Source organism: Neopelma chrysocephalum, unplaced genomic scaffold (assembly GCF_003984885.1).
Source record: "Neopelma chrysocephalum unplaced genomic scaffold, ASM398488v2 Primary Assembly neopelma1_65, whole genome shotgun sequence".
NCBI classification, from domain to species: Eukaryota; Metazoa; Chordata; class Aves; order Passeriformes; family Pipridae; genus Neopelma; species Neopelma chrysocephalum.
The window spans coordinates 3,862,427-3,885,533 of NW_020897722.1; the positions used below are offsets into that span (position 1 = coordinate 3,862,427).

The window sequence follows — 23,107 nt, forward strand, 5'->3', positions numbered from 1 at the left end:
AAGTTGGGCAGGTCCAGCGGGGAGAAGAGAACGGTGGGAGACCTTATAGCACTTTCCAGTGTCTGAGAAGGCTACAGGGAAGCTGGAGAGGGGACCTGTAGTCATAGAACAAGGAGTAATGGGTTCAAACTGAACGGGGAAATACAGGTTAGATATACAGAAGGAATTCTTCGCTACGATGATGGTGAGGCACTGGAATAGGTTGCCCAGGGGGATCGTGGATGCCCCATCCCTGAGTGTTCAAAGCTGGATAAGGCTTTGAGATGTCCATGGCAAGGGATTGGGATTTGACAATCTCTAAGGTCCATTCCAACCCCTTAACATAATTCTGTGACTCTGCTCCTGGCACAGCCTCTTCCAGGGAGCTCTCTGTGGGCCTTGTTGTGGCCTCGCTGGAGATATTCCAGAACTGTCTGGATGCAATCCTGTGCCATGTGCTCTGGGATGACCCTGCTTGAGCAGGGAGCTTGGACCAGATGACCCACAGAGCTGCAGGCTGCCAGACCCAAGGAGCAGCTTGTCAGGAGAGAACACAAATTGCAGGAAAAAGAGAAAAAGAACTGAACCAGGGATGTCTGGAAATGGGATCAAAACCAAGGGATTGGTATGGAAAAGAGTGAGTCTTGGGAAATGAGCCACTGAGTGTTGGTTTGTGCCTCTGGGGCCAGTTTGTCCTGGAGGGTTCATGAGTGATGCACATGGAGCAGTGGGGAGTGATGGGGCCTCCTTTCTCACCAGCCCCCCGAGGTATCAGGGACTCCCTGGGGTCCCCCATGTTTAATCACCATCCAGCTGCTGGCCAGGAGACTCCTCCAAATGACTTAAACCCGAGTGGCTGTGGCCCAGCACCCTGCTGCCCTGTGTCCACCCAGAGCCAGTGCTGCCCCTCACACTATCCCTCACATTTATCTCTACTGCCAACCCATCCATGTGTCCCATAACTCTTTCTACCCATCCGAAGTTTATTTTCTCCCGGAGAAACTGTTCCTGCTAATTGCAGATTTTAATCTCAAGTTGTCTCTTTTCCTACCTGTTGTCTCCGGCATTTTAATGTGCAGGAAAACGTCCTTTCCTGGGGAGGTGGGATTACGGTGTGCCCTGCCAGGAGAGCCCAACCCCCACCATCACACCCAAAGGTGTGGATATTCACACCCTTCACAGCTGGGATCCTGCTGGAACCAGTCGGGAGCGGGGGACAATGCACAGAGGTGTCTCCAGCTGTGGGAATCCTGCATAGAATCACAGAATATCCTGAGTCGGAAGGGACCCACAAGGATCACTGAGTGCAACTCCTGGCCCTGCACAGGACAATGCCAAGGATCACACCCATGTCCCTGAGAGCATTGTCCAAACACTTCTTAAGGTCTGTCAGGCTTGGGGCCATGATCACTTCCCTGGAGAGCCTGTTCCAGTGCCTGACTACCCTCTGGGAGAAGAGCTTTTTCCTAATATCCAACCTAAACCTCCCCTGACACAGCTTCATGCCATCCCCTTGAGTCCCATCACTGGCCACCAGAGAGAAGCAATTGGCAGGAAGGAAGGAAGCATCCCTGGGTTTCATGAGCCATTCCACCTCTAAAGGAAAACTTTGTGAGACCCCCCTGTTTTGGTGGCATTAAAAAAACCCCGCTGCATTCAGGTACCCCTGAATCTTGAAATGTCTTCTTAATATCATTGCAATTACTCAGATTTTTGCAAGAAGGTGGGGAGAGCACCAGGGATGGGAAAGAAAAACAAGGTGGGCTCATGAGCAGAGTACACAAGGAGAGCTGACCTGCAGGGAGGGGACACGGTGGGATCTGGGTGGTGTGAGCATGGACTTCTGCACATCCCACCTGGGAGCAGCCCCCAGCTGCCTGTGATTCTCTGTCTGCCGGGTTTGGAAGCAGTGCTGGGGCTGAAGCCATTCCCCAGCACGATGCTCGAGGCTTTGGTTGCCATAACAACTGGATTCAGGCTTCAAAAATAGTAACTTATTTTTCATTCAATTTGCCTTTTGCCCTCTGAGGCAGATCTATTTTGGGACTGATGGTTCACTTCAGGTGTCCCTTGCCAGCAACCCCCACCGTGGGCTGGGGGCTTCAGGGCTGGGGGTTGTTTTGTTAGACGTGGTTTATTGCCTTTTTCTCTCCCTCTCCCTATTCAGGCCCAGAGAACAGGTACAGCAGGGCACAGGCATCACAAAATAGCCTTTGCCAAAGCTCGTCATCTCGAAGGCTGGGGAAGGAATTCGAAAAAAATCTTCCCGGCTAAGTGGCAGAGCGTGGGAGAGGTTTTTGGAGATGATCTCACTCTGCATCTCAGCTTGGACCTGCCGCTCTCAGCCAGGGCTTGGCTGTCCCAGATATGCTGGGAAGGTCCTACTGAAGATGGGGTTTATTTTGTCCCCCCCCATACCTCCTGGATCCTGCTGTTGAAAGCCTGGTCCCCGCTGGTGTCTTCCATCCACGATGGGAAACGTGCAGGAAGGCTGAACCCGCTGCCTGCTCCCGGCACTGGGGAACTGGGGTGCTTTTTGTGTGCGTTGGGGACACCCCACAATGCAGCTGCACCTGCAGCATCACCTCTTTCGCATCCCCTGGGGGGATTAGCTGCTTTTGGAAGGGGTTGCAGAGGGTGCCAGGATTAAGTCATGCCTTGAATTAGGGGATTCCTTCATTTTGGTCTGTTTTGGACTTTGGAAGATGTGTGTGTGCTTGATTTCCCATGGAAATGGCCGTACAAGCATAACCCTTTGTGTTGGGATGACTTCAACTCTTCTACCTTTGATGTTGCTACAGCGTCAGCAAGACTTGGAGTGACCAAGACTCTCCTCTTCCAGTCGCTGCCGACCTTATGTCACCTTTCTTGTCCCTCACCTGCTGGCCTGAAGGTGCCTGCAGTTTCTGGCATGGAGTGGGCAAGGATGATGCTCATCTGCCCCCAGACAAGTCCCCATCACCTTTCACATCCCCTCTCTGAGCTGCCCAACCACAGATGTACGTTGGGATGTCACCTCCTGTGGGAGCCTCCTTAGGCAATGTAGAGGATGAAAGATTATGGTGGAGATGGGGGGAGAATTTTGGGGTCTTCAGTCCTTGCCTTCCGGTTGTGCTGCTCTGTCCCCCCTTCTTGGAGCAGGGAGGGATGGTGGGATGCTGGTGGGAGTTGTGTCCCTACCCAGGGCCACCCTGCAGCGATGGGGCTGGGGCAGAGCTGCCCACCCCTGCTGGGGCCTCTGGAAAATAATGGGAAAAAAAATCATTAAAATCAAATAAATAAGAACGAAGCCAAACAAAGCAGTTCCCGGGGGATGGCCCTGCCCCGGGGCGGGCAGGGATGGCTCCGGGACCCTCGGGGGGACCGGCCATGGGCAGCGGCGCCGGGGGGAGCGGGCTTGCTGCTGGCACTCGCCGCTCCCCCTCGCCCCGATGCTTTAATCACATTTTCAATTCAAATCTGCTGCTATTTGATCCCCCGGGGGTGGCGGCGGGGAGAGGGGGGATATTTTTAGCTGTGCTTAAAGCTGCCGGGGGGCGGAGGGAGATCGCGCAGGTTGCTGTGGCCGCGAAGAGTTGGAAGGGATCCCCCCCACCCCCCTTTTTTCTTCCTTCTCCTCCTCTCTGCACATCTGAGGGCGGCAACGGGGCTGGCTCCCCCCTCCCGGAGGTCGCCTTTGTTTTCCCCGTGTCGCTCTCCCGAGCAGCCGGGGGGGCGGGAGGGGCCGGGGCTGAGCCGGGCTGGGCTGTGCCGGGCTGGGCTGGGCTGGACCGGCCGCCCCTTCTCCTCCTCGCCCCGCCGGACCCCGCCGAGTTGGTGCCGTTCCCCCGGGCGGCACTTTCCCCCCGCCCCGGGGCTGAGCAGCCGCCGCACCCCGGGACCTCCATGGCACCGCCGCGATGTTCGTGTCCCGGGTCCTGGATTTCCAGAAGACGCGCTACGCCAGGTAAATCCGTCGGTGCGGCGGTCCCCGAACCCCCGGTCGTCACGGAGCCCCCGGACAGCCTCAGTCTCTGCCCGGGCTCGGCTCCGCTGGGATGGAGCCCGAAAGGACCTTCAAAAGCTGCTGAGTGCCCCAAAGCCCCGGGCAGGTGCGGGCTGGGCTTTTGGCTAGCTGCTTTTCTGCATCCCTAAAAGATTCTGAGCATCCCTGGGAGCCCTTGCTGCCTTTCTCTGGGTCTAACTTCACTGTGGTTTTTCCCGCTGCTGGGGGACCAGGAACCCGGCTCCCTGCAAGAACAGATCCCATCGCTGGTTCCAAATCCACCTTGCAGGGATCAGTGCTGTCCAGGGTCCCACTGCACCCACGTGAACCCCCTCGGGGTGGCTCCCCCAGCCCAGACCTGGGGGCTCAACAGGGCTCCCATGGGATGGACCCGTGGTGCATCCCCGCTCCATGAAATCCCCAGGGAGGTTTTCCAGCAAGCAGCAGGGACTCGTTTCAAGAGCTCAGGTGTGTTAGGAAACCTCACGTTGTTACCTGTGCCGGGGGAAACCTGAGGATCGCTGGGCACGGGTCAGAGGGCACTCGGCCGCGTGTGCTGCTGCGGGATCAGATGTGGCCTCTAAGAGCAGGCTGGCAGGTGACACGGGGACAAGGGCCACCCGCAGCCCTCTGGCTCGCGGGGTGGCCGAGGATGAGTCAGATCCCACAGCGCTGGCGGCTGCACGGCCAGAGAGGGATCAGGGGTTGCTGGGGGTGCTTAGTTTTGCACCGAGGACGGGCTTTGCTCCCAGTGACTGTGGTGGGGATGTTTCCCTGGCTGTGGAGGGTCCCACGGACTGGTGCAGTTTCTGGGGGCTCTCAGCTCTGTGCTGCCGCTGCCAGACTCCCAGTGGCCCTGTTAGGGGCAGATACCAGAGAAAAACTTGTGTGAAAAGACGTGGTGATGGTGTTTCTTGCCTGCACCGGGCAGGATGATCCCCATGCGATGTTTGCCTGGGCTGGGTAAGGACAGGAGACCACCCTCTTACTGCCTCAAGCCATGAGCTCCTCTCCTTCCCGGTCTCCCATGGGGAAAATCCATGCTTGCATCTCCAAAAGCTGCCTGAAATGTGGGCACTTGCTTGAGGACTATTTTGATGCTGTAGCTGCCTCCTGATAACCTTTGCCTGGGGGAAGAGGCAGGAGGTGCCCAGCAGGTCTGCACAACACATCTGGTAAAGGCTCCATGTGAAAACAGAGAATTCAAGACTTTTTCTTCCCAGCTGGCATGCAGAGGACAGGGCTGGGGGAGATGGAGTTAAGGAAAGCTCTGTACCCCCAGAGCAGGAGGAAAACCACAGCTTTGCCCCATGGCAGTGATGCAGAGGCTGTTTGGGAGCTGGGCAGCAGATCAGGGGCTGCTCCCTCCCCTCAGTCTCACTCAGCAGAACCCATCTGCCAACCTGTTGTGTGATTTATCCCGAATCAGCATGCTCCAAACTTGTCGTGGTCCTTTCTTGAGACAACTTGTTAGATGGGCATGAGGCGCTACAGAGAGCCTTGCAGGGACAGAGCCCCTGTGCAGGGCAAGGGCTGTGGGGCACAGGAAGGGTCAGGTCCACAGGGTATCCTCCACCTCTCGCTGTGTGCCAGGGCTGCATGGGGAGCAGGAGGAGATGGGTGATCCCTTGGCTTTCACCCCAAGGCACGTGATGCTAACCCAGGACTTCCCGTATCACTGCAGAGATCCTCTTAGCCTAGTGCTTAAAAATAACAGTGGGCTAATCTCCATCCCCCCCGTGCACACCAGCTCTCCTCTTCACAGAAATGCTCTGCTGTGGCAATATCCCAAAAGAAGCCCTAAAGCTGCTCCTTTCTTTGTGCCAGGGATGTGCTTTCAGCTGGGCTCTGGGGTGGGGACTGGGGTGAGCAGGAGCCAGGGGACCTCATGGTGCCACATGTCTTTCAAGGCAGCAGAAGCATCTCAAATCCTGGGTTCAGTTTTGGGTCCCTCACTACAAGAAAGACACTGAGGCGCTGCAGCGTGTCCAGAGAAAGGAACAGAGCTGGGGAAGGGTCTGGAGCACAAGTCTGATGAGGAGCAGCTGAGGGAGCTCTGAGGTGATCAACCTGCAGGAAAGGAGGCTCAGGGGGAACCTTCTTGCTCTCTACAGCTCTCTGACAGGAGGTTGTTGCCAGGTGGGGGTCAGGCTCTTCTCCCAAGTAACAAGTAATAGGACAAGAGGAAATGGGGTCAAGTTGCACCAGGAGAAGTCTAGGTTGGATATTAGGAAGGATTTCTTCACCAAAAGGGATGTCAGGCTTTGGAACAGGCTGCCCAGTGAAGTGATTGAATCACTATCCCTGGAAATTTTCAAAAGCCCATGCAGATGTGACACTTGCAAACGTGGTTTAGTGGTGAACACGGCAGTGCTGGGTTAATGGTTGGACTCAATCTTAGAGGTCTTGTCCAACCTTAACAATTCTATGATTCTATCTTGCAACACCTTTAGAGAGAATGATACTCTTGCTTGTGGCCTTCCTTAACAAAACAAACAAACAAACAAACAAACGAAATCAGAAAGTTTTCCTCATGGTGGAAAAGCCTGGAACAGCTTCATTTTTCATGTTGTTTTATCTAATTTTGAGCAAGGACCAAGAAAGGAGAAACTTGGCCATTAATACACCCACCAAAAGGAATAAATAAAACAGAGCATGGTGATGAAAGACCTGTTGTGAGAGCTGCAGTGAAGGCACTGGGCTTTGAACAAAGAGATGAAAAGCAGTGATCAATGTGGGAGCGTTCTGTGAACTGCCAGGAGAAAACTCGGGGTGGAGGGGCACCAGGGTGTCCCCAAATCCCTCCTGGCTGGGCTTTGGAGATGGAGCATTACAGCTGGGGCAGAGGGGCAGAAAACAAAGGGAGTGGTCTGTCACTGTGGTGTCACAGGGATGCAAGGCAGTGCCATTTGAGCACATTGTGGTTATAAATGAGGCACTTGGTGGTTTCTGCTCTGCTGTGGGGTCTGGGAGGCTCTCCCATCACTGACACTGGGGGGAAAGGGAGTTTAAAAGCACAGTTGCTGCAAGGCTCTCCCTGTCACTCACAGCCTGCACCCCGACAAGTGATATCCATCTCCTGCCTGACAGGCCAAGTTCAGCCATGACACCAGCACAGCACGCTGTGACAGGGTGCAAGCAGATGTGACTCCTCCTGCTTTATCCAACCACCCCATTCCCCCTTCCACTCTTCCTTCCAGCTCTCTGAGATGCTGCTGGGTTCCCCTCAGACCAACACAGTGTAAGTCCCATCCTCATCACTAAACTCATTGGTCAGGTTACACTGAGCCGGTAACCAAACCCTCCCTCCACCTCACCACCAGCTTTGACCCCATTTTGGCCCACCTTATAAACATGGTCTGGTGTCTCCTGCCCACATAGATGCCATGGGGCCGAGTCTATCTCCCTGCAGGGAAACAGAATGCTTCCCAGACTTTGGCCATCCAGAGCTGTAATTGGAAGGAAACATGATTAAGCAGGGAGCTGCTGTATCTGGTGAGCTTCAGCATCTCTGGAGCAGCAGAGAGGGTTTTGCTGGGAGCTGCAGGGCACTGAATCATTCTAACAAACTGATAGCAGTTCACCATTTGATTTGTTCATGTAAAAGGCTCTAAATCTTACTGTTTGCTTGTCTTGCCCTGCACAGAGTAACACAGAGAGGAGCAGCCAGGAAAATCCACATTAATGTCTCAGCCCAGAGGCAGTGGGCTCAGTGGGGGTGTCTGTAGGTTCATGGGCCAGACTTGTCCTCACCTGCCCTGTGTCACAACGTGGGCACGGCCACCTCCTCACCAGCATGAGGGGACGGAGGTCTGAACTCTACACTTGCTCAAAACCAAATCCTCTAAATTCGGGGAAAGGCAGATGGAAAGACCTTCCTTTTTTCTCCCTGCACCTGTAATTACTGTGCAAGGAGACATTCATCGACTCCTCCAGCATCTCTGGGAAAGAGAGGGAGAGGAGAACCAGCAGGAATAGGAAACATTGGAGTGCTCAGACGCCAAACACAAGGAAAACAATTCCAGGCTGACAGCGTGGACAGAGGTCCCACATTGGGAAGATCTGGTCCCCGTTTGCTTTGCGATGAAAACATGAGCAGCCCTTGCCTGCTCCCACACATGCTGAAATGCTTTCCAAGAGCTCTGCTTCCCCCACAGCCCGTATGGGATGAAGCAGTGAGAAGGGAAACGCTTTCAGTATTAATGCCACAGCTTGAAGCTCCTCAAGAGGCAGGGGCTCCTCACCGTGCAAGCACCAGCCCCATCCAGACCTACCAGTCTGTCCCCAGCTGAGCAGATCCCCTTGATGCAAAAGGAACTGCTCCAAGAGATGGGGAGGCCCCCGAAACACCTAGGGAAAACCAGGATCAGCTGATGCCACTGACCAATTCCATATTGGTTGCTATGTGGGGCCAGGTTGACCCAGATACCCTCTTAAGACAGCAGTGGTAGGAGTCATCTCACGTAGGTTTAAATGCCCAGGGCACATCGTTGGAATTGGGTATTTGGAAGGCAACAAATACTTGGAGCATCATTTTTGATGGGGTATCCCCTCAAACTGCCCCATTCCCTCCTCTGGGAAGGTCAGGGGACCCAGCAGGACAGGCTCAGGTGGGGATCACCACACTGGAGATGAGCACTCGTGGGCAAACCAAGCCCTCTGCCTTGTGCTTTTGGGGGAAGGACAGTCTCCTGGCTGCTTGGGAAACACGGTGATCTTTTCCCTCCTTGAGCTGGTGTTGGATGTCAGCCTGATGTGATTCCTTGGCACAGCTGACTGTGGCCAGCTTCATGAGGTAGCAGCCAACACAATCCATGGGAAATTCAAGCCACTGCCCAGCACAGCAGGTCAGTGAATGCGAGAAATGGGGCTCTGCCAGGACTGCTCCGGGGCTTGCCTCCCCTCCTCCTCCCTTCCCACACCCCCAGCTCCACAGTAAGACAAAGCAGTGCCAACCAACTACAACTCCCAAAGAAAGGAAGGGAAAAGAGCACAACTTAATCCACTTCATCGCTCTTGGGGTGTGCTTGGCTGCAGCTGCACAAGGAGGTTGGTTGAGTACCCAGAGAGCTGCTGCGAGGGGACGGATGCTCAGAGCAGGGGCTGAGCAAGGCAGAGAAGACGTGGCCAAACACACAGAGCTTGGGTCTCCCTTAGTGTTCTCCAGGTGTAAGTGAACCTCAACATTTTCATGCAGTGTAAGTCCAGTGGACTCTGTGATACACTGCGACCTCTCGTGATAACACGACACCACGGGCATCGTATTGCTGTTCCTGGTGTATGAGTCAGATGCCAATGACTGGAGCCAAGCAGTGCTGACCTTCAGGACAATTTGGATCCAGGCCTGTGCTCCTGTTTACAGGAGTTTACAGTTGAGGTTTGCTGCTGCTGAGGAAAGGATTTTATGTAGAGAAAGATCATCAGGTCAGGGCAAGCAGTTCCCTCCTCTCTGTGCTGAGCTGCATGGCTGGCGCCATAGCATTAGACACAGCCCTGCTCTCTGTTGTAAGTAATACTAATGGAAATCTTACTATCTGCATGCCTGGCTGGTGAAATACATGATTTTCCTTCTGTGCCTTCACTGTGCGGAGGCATTTGCTGAATAATTTACAGATATGATTTGTACTTGAGCAGCATCCAGGAATCCCAAATGAGAGCCTGGCTGTGTCTCTTGGGCCATGCTGTGGAGAGACTTTATGAACACGGGACACTGTCACCTGCCCATGTATTTCACAGTCACAGCCAGGGTTAGAAGCTGGGAAGGCTCCAGCCCCCAAACTATCCAAATCCTCTGCCAGCAGGCTCAGGTTCTGGTGGTTATGCTCACTCCTGCCCACCTTGGGCTGTTGCAGCCAGAGTCAGCCAAGGATTTATCCCACTAACTTCTGTGCTCAAGGAAAGGCAGCAAGGAACATGCACAGTGACTTTCCAAACAAGCAATTAATGAATAATAGAGGATTTTCAGTTCTGGACACAGCCCTCCTAACATTCACAAAACACCTGGGACATCAGAGTAATTTTGTGACTAATCAGCTGTTGTTGGAGGTCTCATGAGTACCAAATGAAACAAGAAGTCCCAGCTCAGAATGTAATTTGGGAAACACTCACCAATCCCATCTGTTGTGAATAAACAAACAGCTCTGCTGTGGTTGCAGGGTCATGAATTGCCTTGGAAGAGTTAGAGATACCATCTACATAGAGAGCAGAGAGCCTGCCAGGGAGAAAAATAAATATCCCTGCACAGAGGATGGGAACATGGGCAGCTATGATCCTGCTGGGAATTACCTGCTAAGTTCCACCACCAACCTAGCCCTGCTAGGTGTATATGTGCTCTCATGGGTGTAGAAATGGTCAATGCCTTCATCTAGCCTGGCTTGGAGCCTCTGTGCTTGTCCCTGCTGGGATGAGGAGCAAGGAAGAGGAATGGTGTATATCCTTGGTGTGGTCAGGGGAATAGCAGCATATTCCCTCCTGCCTTCCTCAGCCCCTGATGCACCCTGAAGGCAGCAGGATATGTCAGGGGGTTGCCTTCTCTGTCCCTTCAGGGGGGACATCTATGCCTGTGGCTTAGAGCCAGGTACAACACGGACATGGCTGAGCACACAGTCCCTGGCCAGGAGCATCTCTAAGTCAGCAGCAGCACTTGTTCAGCATTCCTCAGGGCATGCAGGTTGTGTCTGGGAGGGTCTGTGGCCAGTCCAAGGTGTTAGTACATGTCAGAGTGCTGGGAATGAGCAAAACCGGGGTGGCAGTAATCAGAGGTGATGAATGACTATTCAATCTGCTGCCTGTTTTGACTCACGTTGTGGAAGGAAGTCTTGCACCAGGGGCATCTGGGTGGCTTACTCCAGAAATCTGGTGCTCTGCTAATTCACCCATAAGAAAGATTGAGAAATGCTGGTTTATATGAAAAGCCTTTCATTTCCTGCTCCCTACCCAAGCTGCCAGCTCTTTGCATGATACCAGGAAGAAGTACAAAAGAAAACACTTCACTGTCTTGCTCCATCCATCCATCCCTCTTGCCCCTTCTCACCTGGGATGGGCCTGAGTCACAGGAGCAGCCCATGGACAGGCTTGTCCCAGCTCCCCCATCTGCCCTGGTCCAAGGGGCTGACCCACAAGCTCAGAGCATGCACAGCTCAGCTTTCCAAACCAGGAGCACCATATGTTTGCGTAGGAGCCTGCAGGAACCAAGGAATGGGCATGGAATAGAGGTTTCAGCTCTTAACGGGGTGCCACGCAGCCGTGCACATGCCCGTGTGGGTGGCTCTGCAGATGGCAGTGCTGGGCAGCATCAGCCTTTGCATTTCTGCTTCCCAGTGGCAAATGCTCCCATGCCAATGAGTAGGAAGGAAAAGCAGGATTTCTCAAGTGCTCCTGGGCTGGATAAAGCAGCAGAGTCTGGGGGCTCTGCACTGGGACCTACAGCCACAGGTCAAGAGGTAATGGCTCCTGAGCTTTTCCCATGTTCCCAAACTGCAGAATTGATGGCCTGGACTCAAGGGGAGTCACGGGTATAAATCCCTGTGGTCCTACTCAGTCTCCTGAATCCTGTGATTGTGTTCCATACATAAGCAGCCATCAGGCTCCACACCATCATGCTCAACTCCCCAAGACTGAGCTAATTACAAACCACAGAGGAGCTCAAGGGGATGAAGCCTCTTACCAGGGATGCAGTTGGAGCATTACCAGATTAGGGGTCAGAGGCAGAGCACACACCAAGCCCCATCTTGCAGGGATGCCACTGCAGCAGCTCATGTGAGAACAAGCCTCAGGACCAAGCCCTGGCATCTGAGCTGGGTTTGCAGCCTCTGGGCTCATCAGGGCAAAGCTAGCCCTTATACTCAAGAGTCTGAAGCCAGTCTGCCCTACAGGAACACATCTGCTCCACCACTGTCACCTCAGGCACTACAACACTTGTTCCACCAAGGGACGGCTCAAGGGGCCCAAGCAGGACTTACCACCACAGCATCCAGCAAGTTCTTCCTCCATCCTTCCTCTCTGACCATCATCAAGATCCTCTTCTGTTGCTCTAAAAGCAGCTGTGACATCCAGTCACAAGAGGAAGGAGAAATCTTCTCCTTTTGTAGCCAGATCCAAGAGCTGTCCAGCAGGGAACACAGCCTGGAAGAGCATCAGCTCCTCGGTCAGGAAGGTGAATGCAGAGCAAACCAGCATCCCACCTCCAAAGGCATCAGACCAGATCCTGACCAATCTGAGCCCTTTTATAAGCTATTTGCAGGTGAAACCTGTAGATGTGAGCTGGTCTGGGGAGATGTATATCACCTGGGATAACCTTGGACTTGCTGACTGCTCCTTTGTCCCTGTGTCACCGAGTCCACAGTCCATAGACACAGCCACAAGTACAGCCTGATGTATAGCAGGGTTGGGGGTGGTAGGTGTTGGACTGGCTCATTCCAAGGACAGGGATGAGCTGCCCAGTGGGAGTCCAGCTCACTCCTCCCCATCCATATTTTAGTGGTGATTTCACACCCTCCTCACGTTATCTGTCCACTGGCTCTCCTAAAGGATGTCAATATTATTATCCTCACTTGGAGAGGGGGAAAGGAGGAGTGAGAGGGACATGAAGAGATGTGGCAGAGACCAGCCAGACACTCAGTGTCAAAGGCAGGGCTAAACCCCACCTCTCCTAAATTGCAGCCCAGCCTGGGTCTCCATTAGAGATCTTCCCCCCATGCGTGAAAAGGACAGCTTTCCTGAAAAGCATTCCATGGCTCTGCTTCTGGGAGTGTGTGGTCACCGTGGACTGGTTGATGCAGGTTCTCCTAGTGCCCTCAGGAGAGCTCAGGTGCTCCCACATGAGCCCTCCTGAGGAATAATTTAACTTAATCCCCTTTTTACCTTCCTCTTCCCACCCTGGCAAAGCAAGAGCCAGGCAGATCTCCATGATTTTTGAGGTTGGAATTTTGTTCTTGGATAAAAGTCTTTTAAAAACTCAGTAAAACCCCCTGAAGCCACAAAAAAACAGAGTGGGAGAAAGAGAAGGAGAAAGGAACAGGCCTGGGAAGCCAGCTCTGCACTTTGCCCCGGCTGCCAGGGACAAGGGGCTCTTTGTTTCCCTGGCCGGAGCCTGCTGCACTGGCCCTTTTCAGTCTCCCTCCCTGGGAAAGGGGCCAGGGGGAAGCAAGGCACAAGCAGGGCAGGCAAAAACCTCGGGGCTGCTGTGAATAACCCCCGCTCAGACCCCCAGCAGCCCCCCATCTTCATATAGCCGGTTGTAGAGAGTCTGCCAGGAACAGCACCGGGAGGAAAAGGTGCCCGGGAACCCTTCGGTTCCCTGCTTCCCACGCACCATCCCTGGAAATGAACACGCTGCTGCTCCTGCCGTGCAGGAGGCTTTGAACTTCTCCGTGTCTTTTGGACTTTGCCTTCCTAAACCACCTGCTAAAAGGCACTGAAGCCCCCAGCTGTGGTGTGATCACTGGCTGCACCCCGCAGCGTCGTCGAGGGAGCCGCATCTCCGTGGCTTTGCTGGCGTTGTGGCTGTTGGGGCCAAGTCTCCCCCATCTCCTCCCACCCCAGGGACACTGCCAGGCTGTCCCCAAGCCTATGGCTGCAATGACACGGAGCTGGCGATGGCTGTGGGTTCAGCCAGCTGGGCAGGAGACTTGCTGCAGGGATCAGATCTAAGTTTGGAGATGTGTTTCTCATGTTCTCCTTATTTTCCGTCATTGTAAAACCCCGGAGCTCTGCCTGGCTGCCAGCAATTCCCCCTTTCCCAAGCCCAGTCACATGGAGCTGGGGTGGAAAACATGCAGCAGGCTCCCCCTGGGGCTCTCTGGGATTTCCTCAGCTCTAATGAGACTCACAGGTGCCCTCTCCAAACATATCCATCCATCTGTCCAGGCTGGAGCTGTGGTTTGAGGCTGGTTTTGTGCACTGGTATGGCAACTATCTACATGCTAGGAATGGTGCAGGGCTCCCAGTGCCCTGCCCTACACCCATGCCAGTGTGCACAGGGATGACATGAGCTGGATGGATGCTTGGCACCCCAGGATGGTCTGAGAGATAGACAAAGTCCCAGGAGGGAGGAGAAGGGGAGGAAATGGCCTCTGCACCTCTGGGGAGCAAGGTACTGCAGGGCAGCCAGGGACTCACCCTGCCCTGCCAGGAGATGGGCAAGCATCAGCTGCTCCCATTTCTACAGAGCACAGAGGACCACAAAAATGTGCCAAAGTAGCCCCAAAATGCGATGTTGGCTGCTGCAGGAGGGCCCCACTGTGCCCAGCTGGCCCAGCACTGTGCAGACAGGTCCCACATCCATGATGCTCTGTATCCCATCCTCCACGGGATGATGTTACTAGAAAGCAGCGCAGGAATACAAGAGCAATCTCTCCTCAGGTCAAAAAAAAGTTCCTCCTCAAGGCTATTTCTCCCTCCAGGAAAAGCAGGTGTTTACTTCAACCTCATTCCATGGGGATGGACAGGGTAGCCCTTCTTGGCCTCTCCATCCCTGTACCAGAGCTAGGGAGGATATTTGCATCCCAGGGATTCCTTCCCAAAGGGTGTGGGTGCCCCTCAACCCAGGGGAGGGGCCTGTGGGAACGGGCCCTGCTGCTGCTCCCCCTTGCTGCTCTGAACAGCACCGCCAGAATGGAGGGGAGACGGTGCAGGCTTTGTTAAAATAAATAAAATCAAGGAAAAGGCCTTGAACATGTTTCCTCAGCAACTGTGACGTCATCTGGGATGTCTGGCCTCCCCCCCTTTCCCCCCTCCTTCCTATTATTAAAAGGGAAAAGAAAGGGAAGCAGACAGTGAAGGGGAGCTGGGGACAGTCTCCTGGCAACGCCTGGGACAGTAAGGTCCTCCTGCCAGAGGCACACGGCTCCAGCGTGGGGAGCTCTGCTGGCACTCGTGGCTGGAGCACTGGGATGGGGAGGGCATGCCTGGTGTGCCCTGGGATGGAGGTGACAACACTCTGGGCACTACCATGTCCCCAGGGATGCCAGCAGCTCCCCAGGCAGGGCAGCCTTGCTGAGCCTTACCCAGCGTGGGTCCTCGGTTTGCAGAGTAGTGGGAATGCGGCCCCTCCATTCCTCCTGCTAATTCCAGACATTTTTTGGTAATGATGACCATGGAATCTTCCTGGAGTGCCAGGGTCTGTCAACAGGCAAGGCAGGGGCTGGGGACAGAGTCCCTGTGTGGGTTGTCACTGTCACCTGTTGGGGAGACCCTCACACACCCAGGCCTGTTCTGGCCACACTCCCCCCAAAAATCCTTGTCATCTGAGCTATTTAATCCGTCCTGGCTCATTTTTAACAGGCAACAGCAAGTGGCTCTGACAGTGGGACCAAGCAGGCAGGAGACAGCAGAGGAGTCCACACAGATGTGGGTGGCTCAGGGACGGGGAGAGGGGACTTTTACTGCCTTTCCCAGCACTCCAGACCAAGGGGTCACCTGTGCCCAGCAGCAAGGTCCTGCCAGCCCCTGAGCCTCTTCACTGGGCACAACTCAGCTGTGAAACACGCCACAGATGGTCCAGGAGCTGGGGGCAAACAGGGTCAGAAAACAATTAGCCCAGGTCCTGCAGGGCAGCCCTGCCAGCACCCACTCAGCTCGGCTGTCCTGACCTGAGCCATGGCAGGAAATGCCTTTAAACCCCTGATTCTCAGGACCAAGGAAGGATCCCTCTCTGTTTTCCTGCTTCTTATTCCCTTTGCTAATCCTCCACTGCTGGCTCCTGCCAGAAGAGGATGGTGAGCGAGGCTTTGCTCCAACCCATTATCATGGATGCACATTTAATTTGCTGTTACATACCCAGCAATGGACCAGCCAAGCCTGACACTATTTTTTATCACTGTGTGCCAATCCAACAGGGGGAATCGATACATTCCTGAGAATGCCAAGAGCAAGCTGATACCCCAGACTAAGAGAAACAGAAATAAAGATACAGGTTTCCAAGGGAGAGCAACAGGGTTGCTCCCCACAGCAATCTGTGCCGGGATGTGCGGCCCTGTGGGTAGGGGGTGGATGCAGGTGGTACCCAGAATCCAAAGGCATCATGGGGATACCCTTATTGGAGCTGAGCACACTCCTGTGACATGAGGGTGTCACCACAGGATGGGTCAGGGACCCACAGGCCCACCCACTACCCCATGTGCCCTCTCCACTGCTGAGGCTCTTCCCACCACTGCCTGCAGCAGCAGGCAGAGCTGACTCCTGCCTTCTGCTCTCCAGGTAATAGCAGCTCACAGGAAATTCTTCAGCCTGAGCTGTGGGTGAGAAAGACCTGGGGCCCTGGCATCTGGGGACAGCCAGATGGACAAACTGCACCCTGGGGCTGCTTCTGCAGGGCAGCTGGAGCAAAGCTGAGCTGCAGTGGGGCTCCGGGCTGGGGGTCCTGGGGGTGTCCCTGTGCAGACCCCTCCAAGAGGGTTTTGCCCCCAGCCCTGTCCCCTGAGCACGTTTCTCTCCTTGGTTCTCGCCGCAGGTTCATGAATCACCGTGTCCCGTCCAACTGCAGGTACCAGCCGACGGAGTACGAGCACGCAGCCAACTGTGCCACCCACGCAGTGAGTCCCTGTCCCCACCCCAGGGTGAGGGAGGATGGAGCTCATCTCTACGAGGATCCCCTGAGGAACCTCAAAGAACACCAAAAATCTCTGTGTTCAGCCCTGGAGCAGTCACTGGGAGCCTTGGGCCTGTGATGAGGCAGATGTGCCCCAGGGATTGGGATGTTCTCCTTCCTTCTGCCCTGGGAAGCTGGTGGGCATCTCCCTTGCTCTCACCCACTGTGGCCTTATGTCCCTGGGGAAGCTGGCTGCAGCAGCCAGTGAAGCAGGAGTATCTTGCAAAGCTCCCTGAAAATGGAGTGTTTCACAGCAGGAACTGTGACAGGTACCCATGGGGCTGCCTGCACAGCCCTGGGACTGAGCTCTCCCCACATCAGAGCTTCCCTGGGGAGCTGGCAGCTCCCACTCTGAGTCCTGGGAGATGACTCAGAGGAAGCCACCCTCCTTGTGCCTTCCTCCTCCTCCCTACCTCCATCTGGAGAAGCTATTTTGGAACTGCACCACACAGGGAGGGACCCTGCCTGGCCCATGTGGGTGGCCAGGCTGCCCCTTATGGGTGGTGGCTTTGACCAGAAGCAAACCCCACCTAAAAGGAAAAGTGGAGACTGTATTGTAGCTGCTCGATGGAAATGCAGAGTCAACAGGAGGTTTACTTCTCCCTTCCAGTTCTGGATCCTGCCCAGCATCCTCGGCAGCTCCATCCTCTACATCCTCTCTGATGACCAGTGGGAAACCATCTCAGCCTGGATCTATGGCTTTGGCTTGTCCAGCCTCTTCATTGTCTCCACCATCTTCCACACCATCTCCTGGAAGAAGAGGCATCTCAGGTACCATCCCTGATTGCTCAGGGCTCGGGAAGGGGGAGAGGGTCTGCAGGCCCCCAGTGCTGTGACCTGTCTGTCTGTCCGTCCCACAGGACTGTGGAGCACTGCCTGCACATGTTTGACAGGATGGTGATCTACTTCTTCATTGCAGCATCCTACGCTCCCTGGTGAGTTGTTGGTGGGTGGGGGCCACCTCTTGGCCCCACTGGAAGGCAGAAAATCAGCCCAGCTCCCACAGATAGGCTTTCCCCTCTGGTTTTGGTTCTGCTTCAGGCTGTACCCTACCCCTTTCCACAAAACCTTCATACCCTATAGATTTCAACCTCTGTAAGTTGAAGTTACAAGTTGGGAAGACCCTTTGGTGGGACAGTCATCAGGTGCAGGCAGCATTTCCCTGTACCCTTGCTGTATTAGCCCAGATCAGGGTGCTGCCCTAGACCCTACTCACTGCAGATCTGGGTCTTTGCAGGCTGAACCTGAGGGAGTTGGGTCCCTGGGCCTCCCACATGCGCTGGATCATCTGGATCATGGCATCTTTCGGGACTGTCTATGTGTTCTTCTTCCATGAGCGGTGAGTGTCTGTACCTGGCCCCGTGCTGGTGGGTGTGTGGGAGCAGGGACGTGGAGCAGGGATGTGGAGGAGGGATGTGGAACAGCGATGTTGGACCGGGGACGTGGAGCAGGGACGTGCTGCCATGAGTTGCTTCTTCCACGTGGTGGCACCAAATAAAAAGCCAAAGGCCCCTGATTTCTCCCTGAAGCCCCAAGTGCCTGGCCCTGAGCTGGAGCTCCCAAGCCAGGGTGGGGGGTCCATCACCCCTGAGCAGGGTGCCAGCGTGACTCACACGTGAGGACATGGGACCTGCCATGATGGCACTGCCACCCCTTTTCCTATAGCCTGGCTGTGGACATTATAAACATAAAACTCAACCTCCCTCTGCTCCTGCCTCCAAGCAGCTTCTCTGTCGGTCGCAGGTACAAGCTGGTGGAGCTGGTGTGCTACGTTATCATGGGCTTCTTCCCCGCCTTGGTCATCCTCTCCATGGTAAGCCACTGCTGGGAAGCACTTGGGCTCAGTGTGAGGGACAAATCCCTGCAGGTTGGTGCAGTCTCCAAAGCTGTGTGACGGATAAAACCACCCTCATTATGATGTGGGCTGGGTTGGTTTTGCAAGGGCTTTGGGTGCCCAGCAGACACCGTGTGCATCTCCACCAGACCTCCTGCCTGGGCTCCGTTGAGCTGAAATTGCAGAGTCACAGAATCAAAATGGTTGGGGTTGGAAGGACCTTAAAGACCATCTAGTTCCAATCCTCCCAGAAAAGCTGGGCTGCTGGGTCCCCACTGCCTTGCTGGAGGGGAGGGGGTAGCAGAAGGCAGAGAGAGGACCCTGCCTGCAGCTGTGGTCACACTTCTGGTCTTGATGGGGTGGTGGGGAAAGGGCAGACACGCTGTGGCCACACTGAGCCCTTCCTCCCTGCCTGCTCCCAGCCCAACAGGGACGGCCTCCCTGAGCTGGTGGCTGGTGGCTTCTTCTACTGCCTGGGCATGGTGTTCTTCAAAAGCGATGGCCGCATCCCCTTCGCCCACGCCATCTGGCACCTCTTCGTGGCCATCGGAGCTGGAATCCACTACTACGCCATCTGGAGGTACCTCTACCGGCCCGGAGCGCTGGAGACAAAAACGTCCCGGTAGAAGCCTTAAAGACGTTGTTTGTGCCGACGGGCACACGGGGGCACGGAGGGGAGTGGGGAGGGAGCCTGCACTGTGGGCTCACCCCAAACCACCCCCTGGCCCCACAGGCAGCAGCCACTAGTGCCCCTCCCGCACAGACAGGAGAGCCTGGAGGTCGATTTTAAGCGGTTTTCTTTTTTAACCTCGGGAACTGTTTTATTTTTTTAGGCAAAGGTTTCATAACAAGGTGACCGACTGAGGGGCTGTGGGTAATAGGGGGCTTCACCTACTGGACTTGCCAGGGGCTTCGCTCACTCACCTGGCTCCGAGCATCCCATGGGAGTGAGGACCTTGGCCCCACATGCTCCTGGCTGGTGACACCCTGGGTTTGGCTACCGGAGTCCTTAGCATGAGCCACCCAGGGGACTGGAGGTGTCAGGGTGGAGGGAAAGACCCAGTGGTGGAGGGGGGGCATGGTGACAGCCCTGCACCACCCGGACTCGGCTCCTAAGTGGTCCCAAGTCGTGTCAGCATTAACTGCTCCCTCCCAAGTGCTTGACAGGAAGGTCCAGACTCAACAAGCCTTATATGAGATTGAAACTTGAATCTCTTCCAGGGCGCCCCAGTCCCCGAGCACTGGGAAACCCTTCCTCTAAGCCAATATTAAGTGCGCAACTTGGTTCGTCCTCCTAGACGGGCCCTGGGAGCTCCCATGGACATTTTCTCCCTGGGGTGCTTTGCTTTCCTCTTCGGCCTTGGTGCCAGTGGCAGCCCAAAGCATGGCCCCCTCCCAGGCTCTGCTGCACGTGTGCCTTTGGCAGGGAGCAGAGCTGGGATCCAGCTCCTGGCATCCCCCTGAGTGGGGCTAGCCCATCCGCTTCAGGGGATTCCCTTTCTCTTCGAGGGAGGAAAGTGAACCTCCTTGGACTGGGATCACGGGGCTTCCTGCCTTCTCTGCTTCCATTTTGATGATAAGCCTGTTGCTCATCAGATTTAATTCCACTTTCGGGAGGATTTCTGACATTCCCAGGATTGCTGCAGGGAAGGAATGCATCCGCATGATGCTTGGAGGTGAGCTGGGACAGGGAGATCCTAGTGATGCTCCATTTTTAAATGCCTAACCATGGCCACAAAGTGCTAACACAGGATAACAAGACATGGAACATCCATCCGGTTGCTGGGAGCAGCCTTGATGGTGCTGGAATGGCAAACCCACACCTGGTGTTGCTCCCCAAACACACCGGCAGAGCTGCTGGAGCCAGGAGGGTCTGGTGTGTGCCGGGCTGTGGTACATGCTGGGATCTGCTCCCAGTCCTGCCTGCACCTTCCCTGTTAGCCCTGAAGGCATCGATTTCCCATCATCTCTTTCTGGCCTTCGATTAATCACAGCTGCAGAGGTCTTGGTGTGACGTGGCAAGCAAAGGAGATTTACGGCCACCATCCTCCATCTCCCGTTTCTCTGTCTCCATGCTGAGGAGCCGAGCTCCTGGCTCTGCCCCACCTCTCACAGAGCTGAGGCCTCCCCAGCCTGCAGTGCCCTGGGACCAGCTCTGCAGGGGTGTGCCACTTTGCAGCAGATTACCAAAGAGGAAGCATCTGGATATTCAGCCCCTCCCGACGCTCTGGTCACCAGGTTGGCAAAAAATCCAGTGGGTTTTCACTTCCTATAAGGGGCTCTGGGTGCTGTGCCCAGCACACCAGTGCAGCATGGGGCTGCTGGGGGTCTCTGCCCAGAGCACCCCAAACCAGCCTTTGGGCTGGGGTTTCCCCTTGGGGTGACAAGTGGTCTTAGGGACATGGGATGAACGAGCTCGTGTGAGCCCAGGCTCTGCTGCTGCCTCTCCTGGTCCCCCAGGTCCCAGCCCTTGCTCTGTCACCTACCACAGATGGAGGGGTGGAGAAGGACAAGCTGTGAGTCACCAGCAGTTGATGGGGCATATCTGGTGTTGGAGTAGCAGGATACAGAGGTCCCAGAATGGGAGATGCCATATTTTCTGTCTGACGAGTCATTATCCTTCTCTGTGCCTCAGTCTCACCATCTGTAAAATGGGGTGAAGACACCAACCTACCTCACAGGGCTCATGTGAGGACCCCGTGAAGCACTTGGAGGACAGCCAGTGCTTCACAAACACGTGCTTCAATTTTCACCGAGTCTGGGGGACTGGATTCCCAGAGCCACTGTGGGCCACAGTGACAACTATGGCTCAGGGTGCTTGGCCCTCCTCCCCCTCCACCACTAAATCCATGGGGAACCACCCTGGGGACAGACCATGCAAACAGCCATAGGCAAACGTCCCCTGCCAGGGCCTGAGGATGCCCAAGGACCACCATTGTGTTTTGTCTGTGGGCTTCATCCCAAGGGATTTAACTTGGAAACCATTTTGCCATCGGTGGCTTTGGGCTCTAAATCTGTCCCAGGGGCTCCTGAGGCACAGGGAGGTGCCAGAAGGACCTTTCTGGGGCTACTTCATTTCAGTCTCCTGCTGAAAATCCAGGGCAGGACAGATGTCCGGGCAGGAATGGGTGGTCGGGCTCCATCTAGGACATCACCACCTTCAGCCTGGATTTGCTGAATGGGCTTCTCTGTAACTGAGAAGTCCCCCCTCTTCTCTTGCTCCTAAATCCTCCCCTTGCAAAACAGGATTGGGGGGGGGCACAGAGCAAGTTATCGGATTGTCCTCCTATTTTATACTAATTTTAAGTGACTCTCAACATTCAGGATGTCTGTGGAGGAGGGCTTGAGGCAACTTTTTAGCATCTCATGTTTTTCACCATCCATCCTTGTTCAATCAGTATTTTATATTTAACAGAGTATTGGGTCAAATACAAACAAGTATAAGGAAGATAACGCTAGTGAATATTGTTTCCTGTGGAGTAGGATTGAAATAAAAACTCAAGATACCTCATTCTTGCCTGCTTGTTAAATCAAAATTAGTTTCCCTGCAACATCTGCATATAAACCCATTTTCTACCTGATTCATCCCATGTGGCATTGCTCCCCGGGTGAGGAGAGGAGCCACTCAACCAACTGCAGGGCGATGGGATGCTGAGCACTGACTCACCTCGATGCAGGGATGGCTCTGCCAGCTGCTGGCTCTGCTTGCAGGAGGGGCCAGAGCTACTTTGTCCTTTGCACCAGACACACGGGGAAATTTGGGTGGGGGACAGGTTGAGCTCCAAGCTGCAGAGTTTCCTTCAAAATAAATAAACTGTTGAGTTTGTTGGCAGTGTTCCCCTGCGCCCAGAGGTGCTGAAAGGCTCATCAGCATCTCACCCAAGTGGCTCCAGCGTAGAGCCCTGCATGCCCACTCCAGACCTGTCACTTACCCTCCTGCGTGGCTGAGTTGGAAGGTGACCTGTGGAGCCCAGGGGGTGGCACTACAGGGGGATGAAGGATGCCAGACCCATGGAGGTGGAAAACCTGTGGCAGACTGGGCAGAGGGTAAGCACAGCTCACCGTGGACCCCAGAGAGGAAACCCATCATCACCCAGCGTCTCCCACCAGCCTCTCCCACGGGCACTGGCTCTTCTTGGAGAGGGAGAGTTTGTCCCCCATCCAGTTGGGAGTTGGGCAGGTGGTGCTGCCTGCCCCGGGCTCTGAACACCCACCAGCTGCCCTCTCGCTTGCACTTCTCTGTCAGAATTACACAGAGCTGAATCTCTCCCAGGCTGCAATGCTCAGCAGTTTTCCCAGAAAGCCAGGGAGGATTCCCTGCTTCCAGGGGCAGCTGAACTCACTCCAAAACCTGACCCACAACTTCCACCTCGCCCATCATTTCTTTGCTGCTGGCGATTGGGCTGGACTGGGAGGCCTCTTGGCTTTGCTTTGCTTTGGTGCTGTCATTCCCAGAGGGTGTCTGGATGGCAGAATCACCTTCCCACACAAAGCACCTCAGCACCACTGGACATGGAAACACCCCTTTAAGCAAAAGGAGACATTTTCACCAAGGGAAGCAAAGCATCAGTGACCACCTCATCTTGAACAACTCCCTGCTGCAGCCATGATCCATCCCTTCCTGGGTTCAGCCACCAGCCTGTGCGCAGCCTCAGCAGTCTCCAGGTCAACTTTGGAGCTGGTTTGATAAAACCTGTTTGGCCAAAATCAACAGCTGCCT

General features: G+C 54.9%; 1 protein-coding gene across 2 annotated transcripts; it reads left to right on the forward strand.

The window, feature by feature from the left end:
• Window positions 1-3,512: 3,512 nt before the first annotated feature.
• On the forward strand, window positions 3,513-21,898 carry MMD2 (monocyte to macrophage differentiation associated 2). 2 transcript variants are annotated; one of them, XM_027683745.1, is made up of 7 exons: window positions 3,513-3,925; window positions 16,416-16,497; window positions 17,164-17,324; window positions 17,414-17,488; window positions 17,791-17,892; window positions 18,279-18,366; window positions 18,810-21,898. In XM_027683745.1, the coding sequence occupies exons 1-7, from the start codon at window positions 3,879-3,881 to the stop codon at window positions 19,011-19,013; spliced, it is 759 nt and encodes a 252-aa protein (XP_027539546.1). In that variant the 5' UTR covers window positions 3,513-3,878; the 3' UTR covers window positions 19,014-21,898. The 2 variants fall into 2 exon arrangements, with proteins under 2 accessions (XP_027539546.1, XP_027539547.1); XM_027683746.1 differs by having other exon boundaries at window positions 3,520-3,925; window positions 18,297-18,366.
• The last annotated feature ends 1,209 nt before the right edge of the window (window positions 21,899-23,107 follow it).